Source organism: Melanerpes formicivorus, unplaced genomic scaffold (assembly GCF_026170545.1).
Source record: "Melanerpes formicivorus ecotype bairdi unplaced genomic scaffold, bMelFor1.0.p_v2 SCAF_35, whole genome shotgun sequence".
Taxonomy (NCBI): Eukaryota; Metazoa; Chordata; class Aves; order Piciformes; family Picidae; genus Melanerpes; species Melanerpes formicivorus.
This window is the reverse complement of record NW_027142387.1, coordinates 4122667-4144304: the sequence shown is the minus strand read 5'-3', so window position 1 is coordinate 4144304 and position 21638 is coordinate 4122667. Positions and strand designations below refer to the sequence as shown.

The 21638-nt window shown below is 41.7% G+C and overlaps 1 protein-coding gene across 9 annotated transcripts in view; it reads left to right on the top strand.

Annotated features, from left to right (window-relative positions):
- The window catches only part of PDE1C (phosphodiesterase 1C), a 315392-nt gene that overhangs the window by 250325 nt on the left and 43429 nt on the right, over positions 1 to 21638 (top strand). For all 9 annotated transcript variants that reach the window (XM_068156896.1, XM_068156894.1, XM_068156903.1 and 6 more), the window contains 4 exons: positions 232 to 352; positions 1518 to 1693; positions 6079 to 6378; positions 9758 to 9832. In XM_068156896.1, coding sequence (XP_068012997.1) covers positions 232 to 352; positions 1518 to 1693; positions 6079 to 6378; positions 9758 to 9832 — 672 coding nt within the window. The remainder of the gene's footprint in view (positions 1 to 231; positions 353 to 1517; positions 1694 to 6078; positions 6379 to 9757; positions 9833 to 21638) is intronic.

Below are 21638 nucleotides of genomic sequence, written 5' to 3'. Positions count from 1 at the left end.
TGATTTGCCACAGTTTCTTTCCAGTGTTTAAGTAGGTACCTTAGATCCAGGCTCTTGGGCTGGGGATTAATGTATAACTCTGTTTTTCCTTTCTAGTATTTGCCTATCCCTCTTTCAAAGTATAATATTTTTACTCTGTCTTTTGCAGTGTGATTGCCTGCGATCACTGAAGCAGTGACTCCTCATAAATCCTCCCCTTGCATGCTTGACTCTGCTTGTGTTTCTGCTCAGGTTTCATTGATTTCATTGTGGAACCCACTTTTACTGTGCTGACCGACATGACCGAGAAGATTGTGACTCCACTCATAGATGAAGCTTCCCGCTCTGGCATGTCTGGGTTCAGGCGTTCCAGGTGAATAACCACATACCCTCTGCCTTCGCTTTGCACATGCTGCCTTTGTGACCAGCACTCCTGCCTTCCCCCCAGCTGCACAAGCCTTACATGTGGCTTAAAGCCCCATAGCCACATTGCTGACACCACAGCTTCCTTTGTGACAGTGACTTTATTGCAGGGAAACTCCAGCCCAGGGGAAGACAATGAACCTGAGACATGCCTCCAAAGTCAGTCAGCACAAATGGTTGTAGCCATGCAATCAGGTGAAGTTTAGTGCTGTCAAAAAGAAGGTAGAGGGAGTAATGAGGGGGCACTAATTTCCTCATGTCTACAGGTGTAAATGGGGTTGAAATACAAGAGGACTGTGAAGTGTAAGCACACTTTAGTAACAGTATTTAGGGTTAAGCAAATACATGAAGGAACGGCAGAATTCACCTGGAGTTTGGACGTGAGGAGTCTTTGCCCATTCGGACTGCTCTGCTGTTGGCGAGAAACTACTCTTTTAGCAGTTTCATGGACAGGACATGTCTTAGCATTCAAATGCCATATGACTAATGCTCCCTAGAGTAGGGTTGTCTGGTCAGAACTCCCTCTCTCTTGGGCTGCAAAGTCTGAGCACTAAGATATATCTATGTCAGTTATCTTGTTATCTTTATTAAAACATGCACAATGAAGTTTCCATCCTTGAAAGATATCTTCAGAGTCTGTAAATGGAATAAGTGCCTGACTTCAGCCTCAGCTGAGGTCACCAAGCCCTGGACAGAGGCTGACTTCCTGTCCCATGCCTAATGGCTCTCATTGGTGAATTCTAAGAGGCTCTTCCTGTGACATACTATATATCTAGAATTGTCTGACTCACCAATTAATATTTAGGGAGTGAAGATGCACAAGAAAGGTAATGCAACACTTTGAGTGATTCTATTTCTTAGGGACTGTGGATACCAAAAAATAAGCAAAAGCTGACCTTTATTTCTAATACTGGCTCAGGGTGTGCTGTTTACTTTAGCATTGGTTGCCCTGGTGTGGAAGGGAAGGAGGGGAGGATGAGGGAATCAAGCTTGGTTTTTATTTTTCCTGGTTGACTCTGTTAAACTATCTAGCCTTACAGTCATTATTTCTTCTTAGCTATATTGGGGCATATGGGGTACTGATTTCTTCTGTGTTTTGTGATACTGTGTCCCAGTCTGAATAGTATTAGTCCCTCTGAAGTTAAACGATCAAGTGTCAAGAGCACTGGGTCCGAAGGAAGTGCCTCACACAACTGCTCCATACTCACTGTGGACTTCAAATGTTTTAAAGCCACCTGGACTGAGGTGGTGCAGCAGAACCGGGAGAAATGGAAAGCGCAAGCCACCAAAGGTAACAGCCAGGCTTCTTAGGGAAAGAGTAACAATTCTTTTGACCTCTTCTTCTTCTCCAAGCTCTTCTTCAATCAAATTATTCTCCAAGTAAGCACTGTTAGTTTGAAAGAAGCTGCTTTTCAAGGTCAACAACCTACACTGAGTTCAGAAAGATAGGAATATTGTGACTCATCTGTGCTTTATACTCTTCTTACGTGGTGTAAGTGCACATAATGAAGAGGATGTGGTCAGTGGGAGGAAAAAAATGTAGTTTTAATGGAGATTCCCTAAAGTCATGAGTCAGACTAAGGGTGGGTGCAAAAATAGGTGGAGCAGCATTTGTAGGGCTAGGTTATCAAATATTCACTGTTTAGATTGAAAGAGGTATGGATGATAGTTCAGGGGAGGACAGGATCTTCTGGGTTTGCAGCTGGTTTTGTATTTCAGGTGGTGACTTGGATAATAAATTGGGAGCTATGCTGCAAACTCTCATGATATCATCAATCTGGGAGAGACTTCAAATTTTTAAAAGGAATATGAGGGCTGTGTTGGCTGCATGGTGATCAGGGTTCAATATTGCCATGCTATTGAAAAACAAAACAACCCAACCCAACCAACCAAACCCCAAGTCAACAAAATAAACAAACCAACAACAACAACACACCCAAAAAAACCAACCAACCAAAAAACCCCCAAACAACCGCATCACAAAACAAACCTGCCTTGCTAAGACCCCTCTGGCATTCCTCCTGTGTTTCCACCAATAACAAGACACCCCCATCAGTGCTGTGTCCAGTTTTGGCCACTGCACTTTGGAAACATACAGAGCAGCTGTAGACAATACAGAGTACATCAATGCAGACGACCACGCCTCTTTATAGCTGAGAAAGTTTACAGCTGAAAGCAGATTGCTGAAGACTACTGCAGCTGCAAAATATAGGCATTACATTTTTATTCAAACACCCTTGGCTATTAAGAGGAGACAAAAATTGGCAGGTGATTATAAACTGATGATAAATTAGGCATTGTCAAATTTCTTTTGTTGGAGATCCTTTGGAATTAATGCGAGCCATCTGTTGAGAATGACTAAAGGTATAACCACCCCATGCCTCAGGGGGCTGGTCCAAGCTTTCCATGAACCCTCGGGTGATTTACACCATCTTTGGAACCAAATGAGGAATGTGTCACTGATTTGTTTATTTTATTTTATTTTTTTGTTCATGAAACATTTTCTTCTCTGAGCTGCTTGTTACTTATACCCTGTTTAATGGAGTTGTTGTATTTCATGTAAATGGAGTTTGCATCTAATGTTTTGTGTGGCCCCGGGTTCAAGGGCTGGTGGAAGATTTGGCATAGTTCTCCTATTTGCCTGAAAGCCCTGTGCAGGAAAGCATGCATTGTTATTCAAATTGCATTTTCCTTTGTGATTAAAACTTACCATTCGGGGAAAAGCCTTTCTGTGAAAGTAGAAACATACTTCCAGAGCTGCTGATTTGCCAGGGAGTTTATAACCTTTGTAGTTTTTAATTGGCACTTAAAGTTACTCACAATTCTTTGTGGACCAAAGTAAAGCCAACCAAAGAAGCAAAGCATTTAACATGGTTAATATCTCACAGTATAGGAATGTTAAGTGGATGAAGCCAAGAGTTAATCAGTTTTGAGGATGTCATTTCAACTTGTACCATACGTATCTGCTTTGTATACTAAGGACTAGGAGACACTTGAACGTGTCCAGAGAAGGGCAACAAGGCTGGTGAGAGGCCTTGAGCACAAGCCCTATGAGGAGAGGCTGAAGGAGCTAGGATTGTTTAGCCTGGAGAGGAGGAGGCTCAGTGGGAGACCTCATTGCTGTCTGCAACTACCTGAAGGGTGGTTGTAGCCAGGAAGGGGTTGGTCTCTTCTCCCAGGCAACCAGCACCAGAACAAGGGGACACAGTCTCAAGCTGTGCCAGGGGAAGTTTAGGCTCAAGGTGAGGAGAAAGTTCTTCACTGAGAGTCATTCGTCATTGAAATGTGCTGCCCAGGGAGGTGGTGGAGTTACCATCCCTGGAGGTATTCAAGAGGAGATTGGCCGTGGCACTTGGTGCCATGGTCTAGTCATGAGGTCTGTGGAGACAGGTTGGACTCGATGATCTTTGAGGTCTCTTCCAACCTTGGTGATACTGTGATAAAAATCCTATGCAGGAGACACCTGTGGGGAAATAAACAAACTTGTCTTACATTTCACCTAAAACAAATACATGGAGTAGATCATAGTAGATTCTGAATTTTTAACTTTTAAATGTGTTTTGTACCCATTTGAAGTGCACTGCATAAAGATTTTTTTCTAAAGTGAACATGTAAATGTCAAGTTCGGATTCAAGCGGATGTGCACACATTGCTTAACTGCTGCTGGTAATATCTATTGATGCAAGTATTTCATGTCCATTTTTTGCAGAGTGTCTTACCTGTAAGTGTTTGATTATTAATGTTTTAGCTGGAGAGAAGAATGTTTCAATTTCCTTATTAAAAAACCCATACTTCTAGCAGCTCCTGGGGGTAGTCTATGGAAGAATTAGTTGATCACATGAAAGCAGAGAGAGCTCACCAGTCTGCATTATTAGACATGGGAACCCTTGAACAGATCATTTTATCTTTACTTTTCTGACAGTCCTTAGCCCTAAATAGTTGAGTTAGTTGATGTTTTTGCCAGCCTTCCTCTCCAATAACATGGATGAGGGCCCAGGTATATGGTCAAAGACCCAGAAAGCAGTCTCAGCTTCAGTTCACCTGAATTCATTGACTCACATAACTTCTGTGTTTCTGGGTGCATTTAGTGGTACAAGCATGTGTATTTTTTATCCTGAAAGATAAACATGTTGCTTTGGGCCATGGTTTAGTAGTCTTGGTGGTGTTAGGTCAACAGTTGGACATGGTGATCTTAGTCGTCTTTTTCAACTGAAACAACTCTGTGATTCTACGTATACAAACATATACAAACTATAGCTAGGGACTCAGGAACTGTTCTTGGACTCCAGAGCCCTTGCATCAAAACCTTTGCTGAGCTGCTCTCTTCCTCTTGATTTGCAGCAAGTCTCTGCACCCCTCTCCATCTGCCTTGCCTGCCTTAGCCATATGCAGCAAGGCCTGCTGCACAGCAGGACTTTATATTGCTAACCCCCCTCAGACTGGTGTCCTGCAATGCGTTGGGATGCTCTGCCAGGAAAAATAACAATTACTAAGAGAAGACAGATAAAGCATCTGACTCTTAATTAACATCAAATAGCAACTGGGCCAGGATATCACTGACCCAGAAATCTTGGATACAGGCATAGTGCAGTCTCATCAGAATGCTTAGACTCAGTATGGATATGGATATGTTAGGAAGCTGTGTAAGCTTACAGGTTCCAAACTGAACATGTGCTATGATGCTCAGCTGGTTTTGCAGATTAAATTTCTATTGATCATGGATAAGAGGAAGAAAATTATGGAGTCTCTGCATAGAACATGTGCATACCCAGCCATGTTCATTAGTTCAAGGGCTGCACTGATGGACTGTGGTTGTGTCCTACTTTCCAGTGTGAAGCAGAAAGCCACCCAGAGCCTGTAAATCTGAGTTCATTGAGCTTCGCTGTACCCAACGTGAGCTAGAACTGTAGTAGTCTCAATACCTGGAGCCAAAGTAATTTGTGACCTATGCTATTAATACTGATTGTACCTAAGCTTTAAATAAGAGTAGAGCAGTGTCTTGAAGAGGGGAAACTGATTATTCTGTGAATGTATTCTTTTCTGAAAGAGAGTATTTGAGGTGCTGCTGGTTTTTAGCACTTACTTTTGAATTTATACCATTGCATATTTGTGATTGATTGCAAGACTTTTGGGGATGGAAGGGCAAGTAGTAGCAGCAATGTGTTAGTGTGCAAAGGAAGGGCAGAAGCATAAAGAAAGCATAACAGGAAGTGGAAGAAAAGAGATAAGCAAGGTGTTATTGGAAGCAACCAGAAACAAGAGGAGAAGAAAAGTAGATATCAAAGAACTGAAATGTTTTATGTACTCAGTTATGTGGTACGGTGTGAGATAAACTGAATGTTGCTTGTCTGATTGCTGTGTGCCAAAAATTAAGTTAGCTTTGGCATCCCTAGAGCCTTCAATAGCTAATATCTCTTTCACATTTGCCTTTTAAGAGTCTAAGGAACTACATTTTCAAAGGTGAACCATGGTAAAAATAGGACATGCAGATAATATACAACTAGGCCAACAGGGAGTGTTTTTTGACTACTTTCTTAAATTGTCAATCTGTACATGTATCTAAATGTTGTTTGTGTAAAAAAAGCTTTAGATGTGTGAATTGCATCAGTCTTGTCAAATTGACTGATAATAATGATTTTTTTCCTTGTTCATCTTCTGTCTTTGCTGAGGATGCAGAAGAAAAAGCTAAGAAAGAAGCAGAAGAAAATGCTTATCAAGGAACAGAAGAAAAGAAAACAGATGAGAATGATGAGAAGAAGCCAGCTGAAGATGGTACAGCAGCAAACACAGAGAACATCAGAGAACCAAATCCTAGTGAAAACAAAAGTACAGATTCCAGTAAGAATCATGTAAGTGGGACTCGGCAAACTGGGGTGAACAAACATGAAGCCTCTCAAGGGAAAAATGCACCTAGGATGGATAAGGGAGAGGACTCTCATCATCCAGTTGGAGAACAGAAGCAGCATGTCCAGAATGGTGAGTTCTCTTCTTCCACTGAAATATAAATGCAACCCTAAATCCAGTATCTCCTCCCAGAGATTTGGGAACCTGATGTCCTGGGCCCAGAGCCTCTGCCTGAATGTTGGCATAGTCACCTGCATATGGGAATCAGAAATTGCAAATAACTCCAAAGCAGTGTTCTCCTGTAGAACAGGGCTACTTTACACCTGCACTTTTGGAGGAAGGGAAAGAATGCCTTTTCTCTTGGAAATGAAGCAGGCTGTTGTCAAACACAGGCTGAAAAGCAGAAACAAATATTCTTTGTTCAATGAACAATGTTCATTGCTTAGGCAACTGATAGGAGAAGCCAAAACTGAACTGGTTTATAAACTACTTTTAGTACCTCTTAAAGGAATCTTTGAACTAAGTCACAGGTATAAATATATTTGGAACAGAGTATTTTATTCCCTCTCTCTGTTTTTAGTAGTTATTTTATGTATGCTTCTTTTACTTAGTTTTAAATTAGGGCAGTCACAAATCTCTGTTTTGGGGAGTTTTTTGTTTGGTTGGTTGGTTTTGTTAGAAATTTTATTCCAGGGTTTTAATTTGTTAGAAAACTGAATTAAGAATCACATTTTGCACAGGGGAAAAAAAAAGGTGAAAAAATGTTTTAAAATTTGCATTAAACATTAAAAAATAAAATTAGAACATTTCACTGTTCTTCCCTTCCCAGCCCCTGCTCCCTGAAGCTGTTATCAAAAAATGCCTGTAAAGCCACGTGTGACTTATTACAAACTTGACAAGTATCAGCTAGTCCAAAAGCAGCAAAAAACTCACATTTGGAAGCATCCTTTGAGAAAATGCCTGAGTGAGCAGACAGACTTTGAAAATCCCAGGCACAGGCAGTGAGATTAGATGGCAACAGAGGCACAAATTCTGTTTAAAACATTCCTGATATGATTCTCATGGATTTCACTTGGCTGCTGGCCCTTCCCAAGGATCCTTTCATCATTAGATTATCTGGTTTATTTTTTAATATTCTTTTAGATTGGGAGGGCTGTGGGGACCCAAGCTGTCATGCTCTGTTATGTATGAAATTTGTCTTCAGACAGTGTTATGCAGGTGAATAGGGATGGGCCCCCAAGGAGACAAAAAGTTTGGGGGCATATAAAATCTGCATCAGACTTTGCTTCTGAAATCCTTTGTTTTACATGCTTCTAACAACACGAGAGTTAAGTGTGCTCTAGTGATTTTGACAATACCTTTCCCTGCAATCTCTCTCTGCTGTGGGTGTCAAAAATGCTTTGGAAGGAATTATAATGATTTCTGAAAATTAGTATCTTCCTCAGGGAAAGAAATTCTGCACTTTAATTTGTGGGAAAAGGCCTTTATGAGGTACAATCACTGCAGAGTCTTTGGAGACTGATGAAATCTTAACATTTATGTCTCTGGATTCACCACAGCTTCCTTTATGCCTATATGTTAATATCTCATCATAAAGTATTTGCCTTATTATTTTTCTGCCTCTGTAGTCCCTTTCAAAAAGATCATTATGATCATCATTCTGCTCTGCTGCTGGCAGTGTGTCAGGGTAGATATTACAATGCTCCAAAGTCCTCTATTCATAATAACTTACATTCATTGAAAAGTTCAAAAATTGTGTTGTCAAGTGAGTTTAAAGTTTCTCTCAGAGAGATCACTCTGTGAAATAACCTAAGTGTGAATGTTCCTCATCTTTTCCTGAACACACTTGGGGTCAAGCAACTTCTTTGTGCAATGGTCAAATAAAATATCATTAGCTTATCATAACCATCAGCTATATGATAGTGGAGGAAATGGGAGAAGATCTTTGTGCTTTGCTAGATACATTTTCATTTCATTTCTTGAAGAAAATGTCTTTCATTTAGAGGCCATCTTCATCAAGCAGACACCTCAACCCTGCTTGGAGCAGCTTTCTGTTCAAGGAGCCCATGTCAGTGGCAGTGTGATCAGCTGGGGATATTGCTGCTTCTCCTGTATCAACTTGCTTTAATTTTCCTCTCATCCATGCAGTGAGCTTAAGAAACAAAACATGAAAAGTTTTGGCTCTGAATGAGTGCTGAACAGGACATATTTTTTTTACATCATGTTAAACACTTGAAGATTTGAAAACCATTCCCTTTTTATGATGAGGCTTAACTGGAGAGACGGGTCATTTGTCTTGTCATCCAAGAATAACAAATATTCTAGTGTTTATTCCCTCCAATTGCTCTCTTTCTCTTTGGGTTTTTTTTTTTTCTTCCTTTTTTTGAGCTGGCCATGACTGTTTCAAGGGCATATTGTATCCTCTTTAGCACACAATGTCTATAATGTTAAGACAAATATTAGAAGTAGTTATAGTAACAGAAATAGTAGTACAAATGGAAGAAGTGTCACTTTCATGCAGCCCTGTAACATACCTCTCATTTACAAAATTCTGAAGTGAGCCTCTTACAGCTTTTTTTGTTGAGGTGTGGGTCACAAATTCACTTCTACTCTTCCCCAAGGAAGAGAAAAGCTGCCTTCTCCCATCTGGGCAGGCTTCTCTTGCTTCCCTGGACATCTGAAGGAGGGACACCTGTTTTGCTGTTTGCAAGCTGCAGCTGAAAAAGCCCTGTTCTGATAGAGCTCTCCCTTTAAGCTATTTTTCATTTGATCTTGCATCTGGCATTCTTATCCAATGAAGGGATGGTCTGAGAAGGTCTAATGTTCTCTGCTCTATGACTAATAGAGGACAAAAAGTGAAAATGACTCTGGCTAACCTTCTTAGGTTCATAAAATACACCCCAATTGAAGTTGGCATTTTCATTCTGCACCAACCATTTCTCTGCCAAAGGCCTTTCTTTCCTGGTTTGCTACAGAGACTCTTAGGCCAATGATCAATGCCAGGACGATGGTTTGTTCCCTGACACTGTCATCAAAGGACCAATCCAAATGAATCTATGAATAAAGGAAACTGGTGAGACAAACTAAGACAAAATGACATAGAGCTATTTTGGATATATAAGGTGGTTATTTAAAGCAGAAGACTTGTGATGAAGTCTTGCAGGATCTAGGTTGTTTAAAAGCAAAACTGTTTCCTAGTCCTGATTTAGAAATGAAGGTTTTTCTCAGGTTTTTAATGGCCTACATACAACCAGAGGGAATATTAGGTTGCATGTGCACTTGAAAAGGTGGTAACAATAATTTTAAATTAAGACTCTGGATATTTTTAGTATTTTTTCTTTCCTTGGTACTTTATTCTATTGAAAATGTGATAACCCAGTTCCTTGTGAATTCAGATGTTTTCTCCTAAGGAGTATCTCCTTTGGATGTTGCAGTTTGATTGAGTTATAGGCATTAATAAACTCCACCCTGTATTACAGTGCTTATAGTGTTTCCTATTGCTTCTTTCTAGGTGAATTAAAGGAAGAAAGTAAGTTGGACAAAAAAGATCAATCCAATGTGGGAGATGAATCAAAGAAAGCAGATGGTAAGGACACTATCTTACTAATATTTTTCTTTTGCACATTTTTATATGAAATCTATTGTTTCCTAAACATATGTAGTTTATCTTAGAACTTAGAAATTGTGTGGTGATCAGAAACAGACCTAGAAGAAACAGTCATGAGACTTGAAAAAAGCCTTTGGGGCGTTCTGGAGGAAAATCATCCCTTTCACATAATGTCTAGAGCCACTTAGTTTTTCTGTTGGTAAGCCTTATCCATCAATTTTTTGTGCAGTGCCTGCAAGAAAAATCCTGGATTATTAGAATAGGAAATGTGGAATTGTGAGATTCTATCCTTCTGGCTTTCTTGGGGCCATATTTTACTTTCCATTAGGACAGTCTGCATGGAAGATGTGAAAGAACAGAGCTAAGGAAAACCAGGGACATCTTGTGCAGGGCTTTCTTGTGATGGCATGTTATGCTTGGACAATACAAACACAAAGCTTTCTCAACTTAATTGTATGAGGAGGAATTTACCAAGTGCTGCTACACCACAGGTGTGAGAAGGAAGTGGGAGTGAGCATGTCAGCATAGATGTCCTATGCTGTTTCAGAGAAATGCTGAAGAAACATTGTTGAGCTGAAGCAACCCCAAGCCATGGGACAGTGTTTTGGACATTAGAGAATAATTGCAAATGAGTCTTAGCCTAGTGTAGAGGTCTGTTTTAGTAGTCTCAGCAAAGTGCAAAAAGAGATGTAAGATCTGTGGCATGTTTACTCTTTTGCACCTCCTCAGCTGTGTATCACAGGGCTCTGAGATAGAATCTGAACCTATGGTGCTGTAAAACCAATTGCTAAAATATTAGGTAGCAAAATAAATGGGGAAAAAATGTCAGAGCTAACATTTTCTTTGTGCGAGCCTCAGTGAAATCCATAGAAACACAGCGATTCCTACACAACACAGTACTTTGTTTTGATGGTCAAGAAAGATAACCTCACTGTAAGTACTGCAGGTCAGAATTATATTGTTTTCCTTTATTGCTTTTAAGCAATTGCTCAAAATTCCTGTTGCTCTAGCAAATTGATAATAAGAAGAAAATGTGATACCTCAACTGAAAATTTAGAAAAAATCCTCAAGCTACTTGTGTTTCAGGCACATAAATAAGTACTCTTTTAGAGTGCCCTTAGCAACAACTGTTTAGGAAGATTCAGTTATTCTGTTGAGAGGTCATATTGTTTAAACTCAAGGTAAATGTTTGTCAGGAAAGCACTCTTGAAGAAGCATCATTCACAGCTCTGTCTGCAGTCATGCAAAAATTAACCACAAATACTCAAATAACAGTAAACTCTTTAGATGTCCAGAAATATGTCCAGTGCTGTGTGTAGCTATCAGGGCCCCAGAAGGCTTAATGGGCAGAATGGTTCCTCTCCCCAGTGTGGTGAGAGATGCCTGAGCAGTGACTATGCTAGAAGGCTGCAGCCCTGGCAGAACCAGATGGCTTCTCTAGAAGGACTTAGTAGCATCAGCCAAGCCAAGTGTGTAGACCTGATGAGCCATAACTATGATGACTATGTCACATTTGAAAGCTTGCTCTCTCAAGGTCTTGGGAAGATTTGGGGCACATATTTATCTGGACAGGAGAGCTAAGAAATGAATGTTTTGTGCTGACTTGAAGACTGAGTTTGTGAATTTGGTTCTTTGCAAGTTTCTGGTCTTTGTGTGGTGTTAGTTATTTAGTATCTATTTGTTCTCTTGTAAGAAAACGTTCTGGTCATCCCCTTAGGTAAAAGACCAATGCTGTGGAACCAGTTGAACCCAGTGAATAAACAGCTGTAGCTATGCAGGGACAATTTGTAGGCTGAATGTTTTTCATCCAGATGCTGCATAGCCAGGACATAGCTGAAGATCCCATTGGTAGAAATCAGGAGGAAAAAAATGTGAATAATGAGCTTTAGAAAAGAAAGAGCTAGAGTGACACTTCTGTTTTGATAAATACTGCACAACCTGTCCTGTCCATCAGTCCCTCCAGGGCAAATCTCCTTACCAGCCATGTGAGGGATGTAGAGAAAGGAAATTTATCCATGGATAATACATAGCTGTGTGCAGACTACCAAAATGTTTACCCAAACATATGCTTTCTCACATGCCAGTACATGGCCTTTCACATGCTGGAAAAAAAGATTAAGCAGGGGAGTTATAAAGATTGAGGTTACAGCTGTAATGCACTTACCACATGTGGTTTGCTGGTGGGAGAAACTCAGTTTGGACTTTATGCAGTTTCAAGGCACTTAAGTTTTACAGCCTCTGTTCAGTATGTAGCTGGGATGTATTTGTCTTAAACAAGCACACATTTGTGTAGATTTACTGAGAGGGCTCTTCAGCTTCCTCACCATCACACATCAGCATCAGCTAGAGCCCTGCATCCAGCCGAGGTCAATCTGCTACCCTGTCCTACTGCACAGGTATCCTGAACCTGGAGAAGAGAGCTGCAGAGTGTATATTGCATAGATCTTTGCAGGATCTGTGTCCAAACTTCTTTTTGAGCATGTACAAAGGAAGTTATTGCTTAGATGCTACCTTATTACAGGAAAACATACATTCAAAAATGTGTTGAATACGTTTGTCCTTCTACTTCATGGGAAACCAAGTGGCCAAGGACACATTGGTTTACTGTTTCATGTGGACACCAAAACACTGAGGCTGAAACACAGGTGTGAAATATAGTTTGTGTATCAGACTTATGTTGAAACTACCCAAAGACAGTGAACTGAGTGTGCCTCCTGAAGTAGGGATTGGACTCAGACAGAGAGGAGATCCCCAGGCATGTAGCCAGAGCTTCCTAGACTGGCTCTATCTGCACCAAAGGCAACTACTTTAAAGCTAACTTGAGGATAGCTATGTAAGCTGCAGTCCTGCCTTAGACTTCAGTCTTAACACTTCAAAACACTGTGCAAATCTCTCTTCTTCTCATGTTAATCTAGTCTTCATGTTATTGTTTTGTTTTGTTTCCTGCTTGTTACTTAGTTATACCCTTTTTTCCAGTTCCAAGAAAAGAGATATGGAGCTGCCATTTCCCACATAAAGACACAGCCCTATCAGAGACTTCATCAGCACAAGTAGTTCATTAAATGCTTCCTGTGGGATAGGGCATTATTAAACCATTTTGGGAAACCTGTTTTTCCCATGTGAAATAGTTATTTTTCAACACTTTGAATGGAAACTTATAAACAGTCTCATGGACATCTATACTCACAAACTTTTTTTTTTTTGGGTGACATTTTTTTTTCTGCTTACAGAACTGACAACAAATGGAAAAAAAAAATATCCCCATTTAATACTAACTATCAGGAAGAAACTTTTTCCATTGGAGGTGCTGAAACACTGGCACAGGTTGCCCAGAGAGGTAGTAGAAGCCCCATTCCTGGAAATAGTATCATAGTATCATTCAGGGTTGGAAGGGACCACAAGGATCATCTAGTTCCAACCCCCCTGCCATGGGCAGGGACACCCCACACTAGATCAGGCTGCCCAGAGCCTCATCCAGCCTGCTCTTAAATACCTCCAGGGACGGGGCCTCGACCACCTCCCTGGACAACCCATTCCAGGGCTTCACCACTCTCATGGTGAAGAACCTCCTCCTCACATCTAGCCTGAATCTCCCCACCTCCAGCTTCATTCCATTCCCCCTAGTCCTATCACTACCTGAGATCCTGAGAAGTCCTTCCCCAGCCTTCCTGTAGGCCCCCTTCAGATACTGGAAGGCGACAATTAGGTCACCTCGGAGCCTTCTCTTCTCCAGACTGAACAGCCCCAACTCCTTCAGACTGTCCTCATAGGAGAGGTGCTCCAGGTTGAGATGGATGGGGCTCTGAGCAGCCTGATTTAGTTGAAGATATCCCTTCTCACTGTAGGGGGATTGGACTAGGTGAGCTTTAAAGCTTCCTTCCAACATGAAACTTTCTATGATTAACACTTCCATAGGCACTCTCTACCACCTTCTGTGGGGTATTTTTGTTGTTGTTGTTGTGGGTTTTTTGCTTGTTTGGTTTTGTGGTTTTTTTGGTTTTTTTTGTTGTTTGTTTCTTTGTTTTGGTTTGGGCTTTTTTTAGTGGGAAAAGATTCCTTATCATTAAACTTTTTAGTGCAGCTCTTCATTGGAGGTGTTTAGGAGAAGACTTGATAGGGTGCTTGGTTGAATGGTTTAGTTGATTAGGTGGTGTTGGATGATAGATTGGACACAATGATCTTGAAGGTCTCATCCAGTCTGGTCTGGCTAGGCTATGCTATGCTATTCTATTCTATTCTATTCTACTCTATTCCATTCCATTCCATTCCATTCCATTCCATTCCATTCCATTCCATTCCATTCCATTCCATTCCATTCCATTCCATTCCATTCCATTCTTTCCATGGACCAAAGCACAGTTCAAATATTCTGTCTCAGCTAGCAATTAGACAATTAAAAATGACACATGGGTTTGATTGGTGGACCACTAGATGGATAAGGAACTGGCTTGATGGCCGCACCCAAAGAGTGGCTGTCAATGGCTCCATGTCCCAGTGGAGGCCAGTGACAAGTGGAGTCCCTCAGGGATCAGTCCTGGGACCTATCTTATTCAACATCTTTGTGGGGGACATGGACAGTGGCATTGAGTGCACCCTCAGCAAGTTTGCTGATGACACCAAGCTGTGTGGTGCAGCAGACACGCTGGAGGGAAGGGAGGCCATCCAGAGGGACCTTGACAGGCTAGAGAGGTGGGCACAGGCCAACCTCATGAAGTTCAATAAGAGCAAGTGCAGGGTCCTGCATCTGGGTCGAGGCAATCCCAGGCACAAATACAGGCTAGGCAGTGACTGGCTGGAGGATAGCCCTGAGGAGAGAGACATGGGGGTGCTGGTGGACAAGAAGCTCAACATGAGCTCTCAGTGTGCACTTGCAGCCCGCAAAGCCAATCAGATCCTGGGCTGCATCAGGAGAAGTGTGGCTAGCAGGTCGAGGGAGGTGATCCTCCCCCTCTACTCAGCCCTGGTGAGACCCCACCTGGAGTACTGTGTCCAGTTCTGGAGCCCCTATTACAAGAGGGATGTGGAGGTGCTGGAACGTGTCCAGAGACGGGCCACGAGGATGATCAGAGGGCTGGAGCACCTCTCCTATGAGGACAGACTGAAGGAGTTGGGGCTGTTCAGTCTGGAGAAGAGAAGGCTCCGAGGTGACCTAATTGTCGCCTTCCAGTATCTGAAGGGGGCCTACAGGAAGGCAGGGGAAGGACTTCTCAGGATATCAGGTAGTGATAGGACTAGGGGGAATGGAATGAAGCTGGAGGTGGGGAGATTCAGGTTGGATGTGAGGAGGAGGTTCTTCACCATGAGAGTGGTGAAACCCTGGAATGGGTTGTCCAGGGAGGTGGTCGAGGCCCCGTCCCTGGGGGTGTTTAAGAGCAGGCTGGATGAGGCTCTGTCCAGCCTGATCTAGTGTGGGGTGTCCCTGCCCATGGCAGGGGGGTTGGAACTAGATGATCCTTGTGGTCCCTTCCAACCCTGAATGAAACTATGAAACTATGAAACTATGAAAAATGTCCTTTGTGTGTGTGTGCCTGTCCTGGGAATGTATTATTCTAGTGATAACATGCACGTTTGCAGGATATAGCACAGAAATAGTCAGGATATTTCTATCTTGAATAGCTGGTACATCCAGAGGTAGCGTCGTGTGCCCTGGTACGTGCGATGAGCAATGCTCCCACCTCGTGGTCAAATCCTAACCCTGCATTTTGGTAGCTCAGTTACGATAATGAACTCCTTTATGCAGTGCAGCAGGATATTATAGTGAATATAATACAATTAATGTAACATAATGTAATTCGATACAAAACGTGGCCTTTTAAGTATACAGCCTCTATGAAGATTTCAAAACAGGCATACCAAAAATTGAGGGGTTTTCTTGTCTTAGCTTACTTGCTTCATTTTGTTCTGTTCTGCTTGTCCTCAAAAATCAAGTGGCAGAGCAGCTAGCACAATGCTGTTATCTGAAAATGCTTTTGGTACAGGAACTTGGTGATGTGAAGGGACAGTGGTGATGACTCCACAGTTATCCCAGCCAGAACTGAATGATCAAGATTCCTCCCAACTTCATTTAAGGAGAAAGCAGCTCTTAGCAAAGTTGTTCACCCACTGAAGACTTGTCTGATTTCATAGCCTCCTGCACATACAGTTTTCATGTGCTTTAATCTAGCCAAGACCACTCACTGCACGACAATGAACTCTAAGCAGACTTCTGACAAAACCCTGCTCATGCAATCTGCATAATGCTAATGTTGTTTTACAAGAGGTTACCCAAGAGTAGAAATGAACAGTATTTGTCTATATCTTCTTGAGAGGGGTAAAAAGGTGGATTTCAGGTCACACGAATAATTGTGCCATTTCTATTCCAAAAGACAGGATGATTTCACCATTATTGCCAGAAGCAACAAGCCTGTTTCAATTTGAAAGGCACACACATTGGATTCCTTCTTGCTGCCTGATAGCGCTCTTGATATGTATGTCAGAATCGAGCAGCAGTAGCAAATTGGAACTGCAACAGTCTAAATTGTCTAAAGACAATTTTCTTCCTTTTCTTACTTCTTTTTATGGCTTGGTATTTGAATTACTTTAGAGGTTATTGCCCCAAGTAAGAAATCAGAAAGCGCTTGTACTGATACCTTCTGGAAAAGCTTGTTTGAAAGCACAAAGGCATTTTGCTATTCAAAAAGACATATTTCACCATAATTTAGCTCTGCTGAACAATTGCTCCATAGTAGTGCAATATAGGGTAACTGGGGGGGTGGGGGTGTGTGTGAAGCTTCTGTGCTTTTTGAAATTCTCTTTGTGATCTTTGGGGAAAAAAGAGTGTGTCTAAATTTGCAAGTTGCACCTGAGGCAAGCTGGAATTTGCATAGAGGGATATACTGGATGTACTCTGAAGAAGGTTTTTATGAAGCTTTAATATCAGATTGCAGATGAACATGATGTGTTGTGATCTGTGAAACTAAATGAAAAATCCATTGTTAGCATCCTGACCTTGGGGACATTGCACCACTGTGCCCAGGCAGCCAAGAGGGCCAATGGCATCCTGGCCTGCATCAGGAACAGTGTGGCCAGCAGGAGCAGGGAGGTCATTCTGCCCCTGTACACTGCACTGGTTAGGCTGCACCTCAAGTACTGTGTCCAGTTCTGGGCTCCTCAGTTTAGGAAGGATGTTGACTTGCTGGAACAAGTCCAGAGAAGGGCAACAAAGTTGGTGAGGGGTTTGGAACACAAGCCCTTTGAGGAGAGGCTGAGGGAGCTCGGGTTGCTTACCCTGGAGAGGAGGAGACTCAGGGGTGATCTTATTGCTGTCTACAACTACCTGAAGGGAGGTTGTAGACAGGCGAATCTTGGTCTCTTCTCCCATGCAGCCAGTACCAGAACAAGAGGACACAGTCTCAGGCTGTGCCAGGGGAGGTTTAGGCTGGATGTCAGGAAGAAATTCTATACAGAGAGAGTGATTGCCCATTGGAATGGGCTGCCCGGGGAGGTGGTGGAGTCACCATCATTGGAGGTGTTCAGGAGGAGACTTGATGGGGTGCTTGGTGCCATGGGTTAGTTGTTTAGGTGGGTTGGATTGGTTGATGGGTTGGACACGATGATCTTGAAGGTCTCTTCCAACCTGGTCTATGCTATGCTGTGCTGTGCTATGCTATGCTATTCTACTATGGCATTCATGAGAATGTGGGGAATATTCCATAGTATGGTACTTGCAGGTGATTTTGGAACTTGTCATTTTGGTAGTGTGGCTGTAAATCTTATGAAAATAACTTAGTTTTCCTCTGAAATTTCCATGTATCTCATTTTTAGCCTGCTTTCCATTGTTCAAGCCATGTCAGGTAGCTAGAAAGTCCTTAGGATGTTTGATTGCTTTTTGCTTCTACTTTACATGACATCACAGATGTATGTGACAAGTTTAAAAATTTGGAAGAGTATCTGGTTTGCTTTCAGATTTAAGTGAATATAAAGTGAAAATACAGAGGTCACTGTAGGTACTTAAGTGTGCTTTCTGGAGTGGCTAACCTCATAGGGAATCTTTTTTCAGGTTGCCTGTCTAACTATAATTCTGCTCAGAGATAGCATATGGCTGCATTGCTTCTTGAGAGTAATGTCTATGGTCCTAGAGGCACGAAGGAATGTGTTACTTACACAGTAGTTGCAGAAATTCCTTCTTGACTTTGCACCATCAGCCATTTTATTACACCAGATGGGAATGAAGCTGTGACCTTGCCTCTGTTACAGCCCTTCTTACCCCATTTCAGATAATTTGGCTGTGCAATGATGTATAGAAATTCTCTGCTTCAGCAGGAGGAGAGTCCTCCTTCTTCCTCAGCTCCACAAATTTATGTTCAGTCCAGTGACAATCAGGCCTTTTCCCCCTCCATGCAACATTTAGCCCTGAAGAGAAACAAGATCATGTCCGAAGGGAATAACTGAAGGGGAGGAAGAATATGAAATGATTCAAAAGCAGTTGTTGACTTTTAGCTTTCATCTTATCCCTTCCCCGTGGCACAACTAGCTTCCAATCTGAGGATACCAGCTCTAGGTGTCTGACAAGGTAGTTTAATTAGAAGTGTTAAGAAGGAAGTCCACCTGTCATCTGTACAGGAATCTAAAAGTAGAGACTGTGCTCTGTAAATTGCCAGCTGGGTATCTGATGGGTACCTTCATGCCCTGTGCTTTGTGTGTTGCATCTGCTGCCTGGTCTACCCCTAGGGGTAGGGGCAAAGGGACATCAGCCCCTTTGGGCTGCTCAGTCTGCATTTCTATACAATTCAGTCCACAGAAGCTGGACAAAGGGAAGAAAGAGTCAGTTGGTTTTCTGAAACTCATACCCTAACAATAATCTTTACCACTTACTACCATTAAACAATCCAGAGCTAGGAAATTAAACACTTTTCTCTGCTTCTAAACCACTGCTTTACTATTCTTAATGTTTAAAACTGGGACTTGGAAGCAAGAATAAACCTATAAGAAAACAAACAAGTGATATTAGTTGAAAAGCTGGCTAAAGTTTTGTGTTTTCAGCCAGCTGTTAAGTAAATGGTAAAAGAGTTAGGAGAAAAAGCTAAGCTTAATCTTGCATTCCCTCTCCACTCTTCTCCCACCAAAGAAACCCACAAGCTCCACACTCCATGAATTGCTTTAGCAGTGAGAAAAAGCAAGCAATTACTTTTGTCTAACCTGGAGCTAAGCATTATCCTAATTTTTCAGTTTAGTCACTCAATCAAAGAGCCAATTATTTGCCCAGTGCTAATTAAAAAATTCTGATTCATATAGTTGGCTGGAAACTTTGTTGACTTTGGTTATCCTTCTACCTATGGCAGCTCATCCTTTTTCTGCCCTGGAAAGCAATGGTGTTTTTGTTTCCATAAAACTATAGAATTATAGAATTGTTAGGGTTGGATCATCTCAAGGATCATCTAGTTCAAGCCCCCCTGCCACAGGCAGGGACCCCTCACACTAGATCAGGTTACTCAGAACCACATCCTAACTGGCCTTAAAAACCTCCAGGGATGGGGCTTCTACCACCTCCCTGGGCAACCTGTTCCAGTGTCTCACCACCCCCATGGTGAAGAGCTTCTTTCTAACATCCAATCTGAATCTACCTATTTCTAGTTTTGTTCCATTCCCCCTAGTCCTATCACTACCTGACACCCTAAAACATCCCTCCCCAGCTTTCTGATAGGCCCCCTTAAGATACTGGAAGGCCACAATTAAGTCACCTTGGAGCCTTCTCTTCTCCAGACTGAACAGCCCCAAGTCCCTTAGTCTGTCCTCATAGGAGAGATGCTCCAGCCCTCTAATTATCCTTGTGGCCCTTCTCTGGACATGCTCCAGCACCTCTAGATCCTTCCTGTAATAGGGGTTGTTCCATGATGGAACAGCTGTATATGAAAACTATGATCTGGCCTTTACCCCAGACAGGTTCAGAGCTTGGAATTGTTAAATACAGAATAAGATCTCACACTTATTCCCATAGGTTGCTTTGCATGATAAGTGTCACATTTCTTTCATATGTGCTTTACTCAGGAAAATTAAGTGTTACTTGGTAACTTATTGTGCTTTTCTCTGCTTTTATGTACTTCCATAATGTGCTGATAAGCAACCAACATATACTAAAGCAAAGCTAATCTCTTTCTTCCATGACGGATGTGATCTCAGGTCAAGTGTAATACAAGCTGTCAAGCAAACATAAAATTCAGCATTGTTGTGAACAGGACTAGAAATCAATGTCATGAATGATTTAAGGACAATTATGTGCCAAAGCTCAAAAATCAGAATACCTTCTCAGTTAATGTCATTTCTCCTCCTAGCAAAATTAATGTTAAGCACTTGGGTCATCTGCTTAATTAGAATGATGATATTTAAATTCAGCTACGAGACAAGTACTCAAAACTTCTTCCCAACAGCATTTATTCTTGCTTTCCTTTGCTTTAAACAGGATGCAGGCCCCTTCAAGAAACATTCTGTTTTCTTTGGGGAAAATTCTCACCCTAAAATTTCTCATCCATTGAACAGGCAGGAGATGGAGAAGAATTAACTTACAACCCATATTTCTTCTTTATTTCACTGATCTTCTGAACTTTCTTAAACCTCATTCATCTCTGGTGCAACAGAAGCATAAATAAGTAGAATTTATTTCTTCCTGGCCTTAATTTTCTTTGAAAAGGCTTTCAAATGGCTTTAGTAGGAGATGCTGAGAAGAGCACACTGAGATTTTTGACATCTTCATTTTATTCTGAGTGCTAGGAGTAGCTTTTACAGTGCTTTTCAGATGGGGGCAGGATTGAGCACGCCTTAGCCCTTAGGGGACACAAGAAATACCCAAGCTTTGGAGAATAGTCTCACAAATTTAAGGGGTCACTTTTGCAAGATGCTGGGTGAGCCCACAAAAGGACTGCCAACACTTCCATCACTTGCAGCAGGAAGGCTAACTACCTTTTTGGATTATGGGTTGTCTGAGACACTTTTACTCAGGCTATTGTTTCCCCTCACTGTGCACTGCATCAATAGCAATAATTGTTTGATATCAATTGTCATACAACAATTTGTCATTTCCCTTGTCATTTCAGACAGTGGAGCAAGGTGCTGAGGGAGAGCAGAGTAAAGCTTTGGAGTTTAGTGAGTGAAGATAGCAGCAGTTTTTCAAACACTGTGTCAGTTCTCTTAGGACTACTTGAGTAACCATGCCAAATCAGACTAAAAATTCCTTCAGTTCTCGATCAACTACCTGACAACATTTCATAGCAGAGATCCTGATGAAAAAGAACAAAACCAGATTCCTCCCCCCTTTCACCTTTCTTTCTTCCAGAGAGCTAAGGCAGAGGTCAGATCTCTGACTTGGAAAGTCTCTGATAGATTTTTTTCTTCCATTTGTCTAATTATCTTTAGAGGCCTGGTACTCTTTTGTGAACTGGGCACTGAGGCAACACAATTCAACTTTTATTTAGGCATTGTGTGAAAAATCACATCATCTTGTTGGCTTCAATTTTACTGCTTGGTAATTTCATTTGATAACCCTTTTCTTGGACTGTGAAAAACACTGAGTAATTGTACTCTATTCACATTCTTAGTGCCACCCATGATTTCATTTTTCCTTTTTTTTTAAGATTCTCCTTGCAATTCTCTTGGGCTAAAGAGAATTGCATGCACAGACTTTATGTATTTAACTGTACTTGAAGTGGAATCCTTTCAATATCTGCTGTTTATGTTAGTACATAACACTGACAGTCTGTGTCACGCACACATCTGTAAGGATGGGACAAGAGAATCTAATTTTAATGGAAAT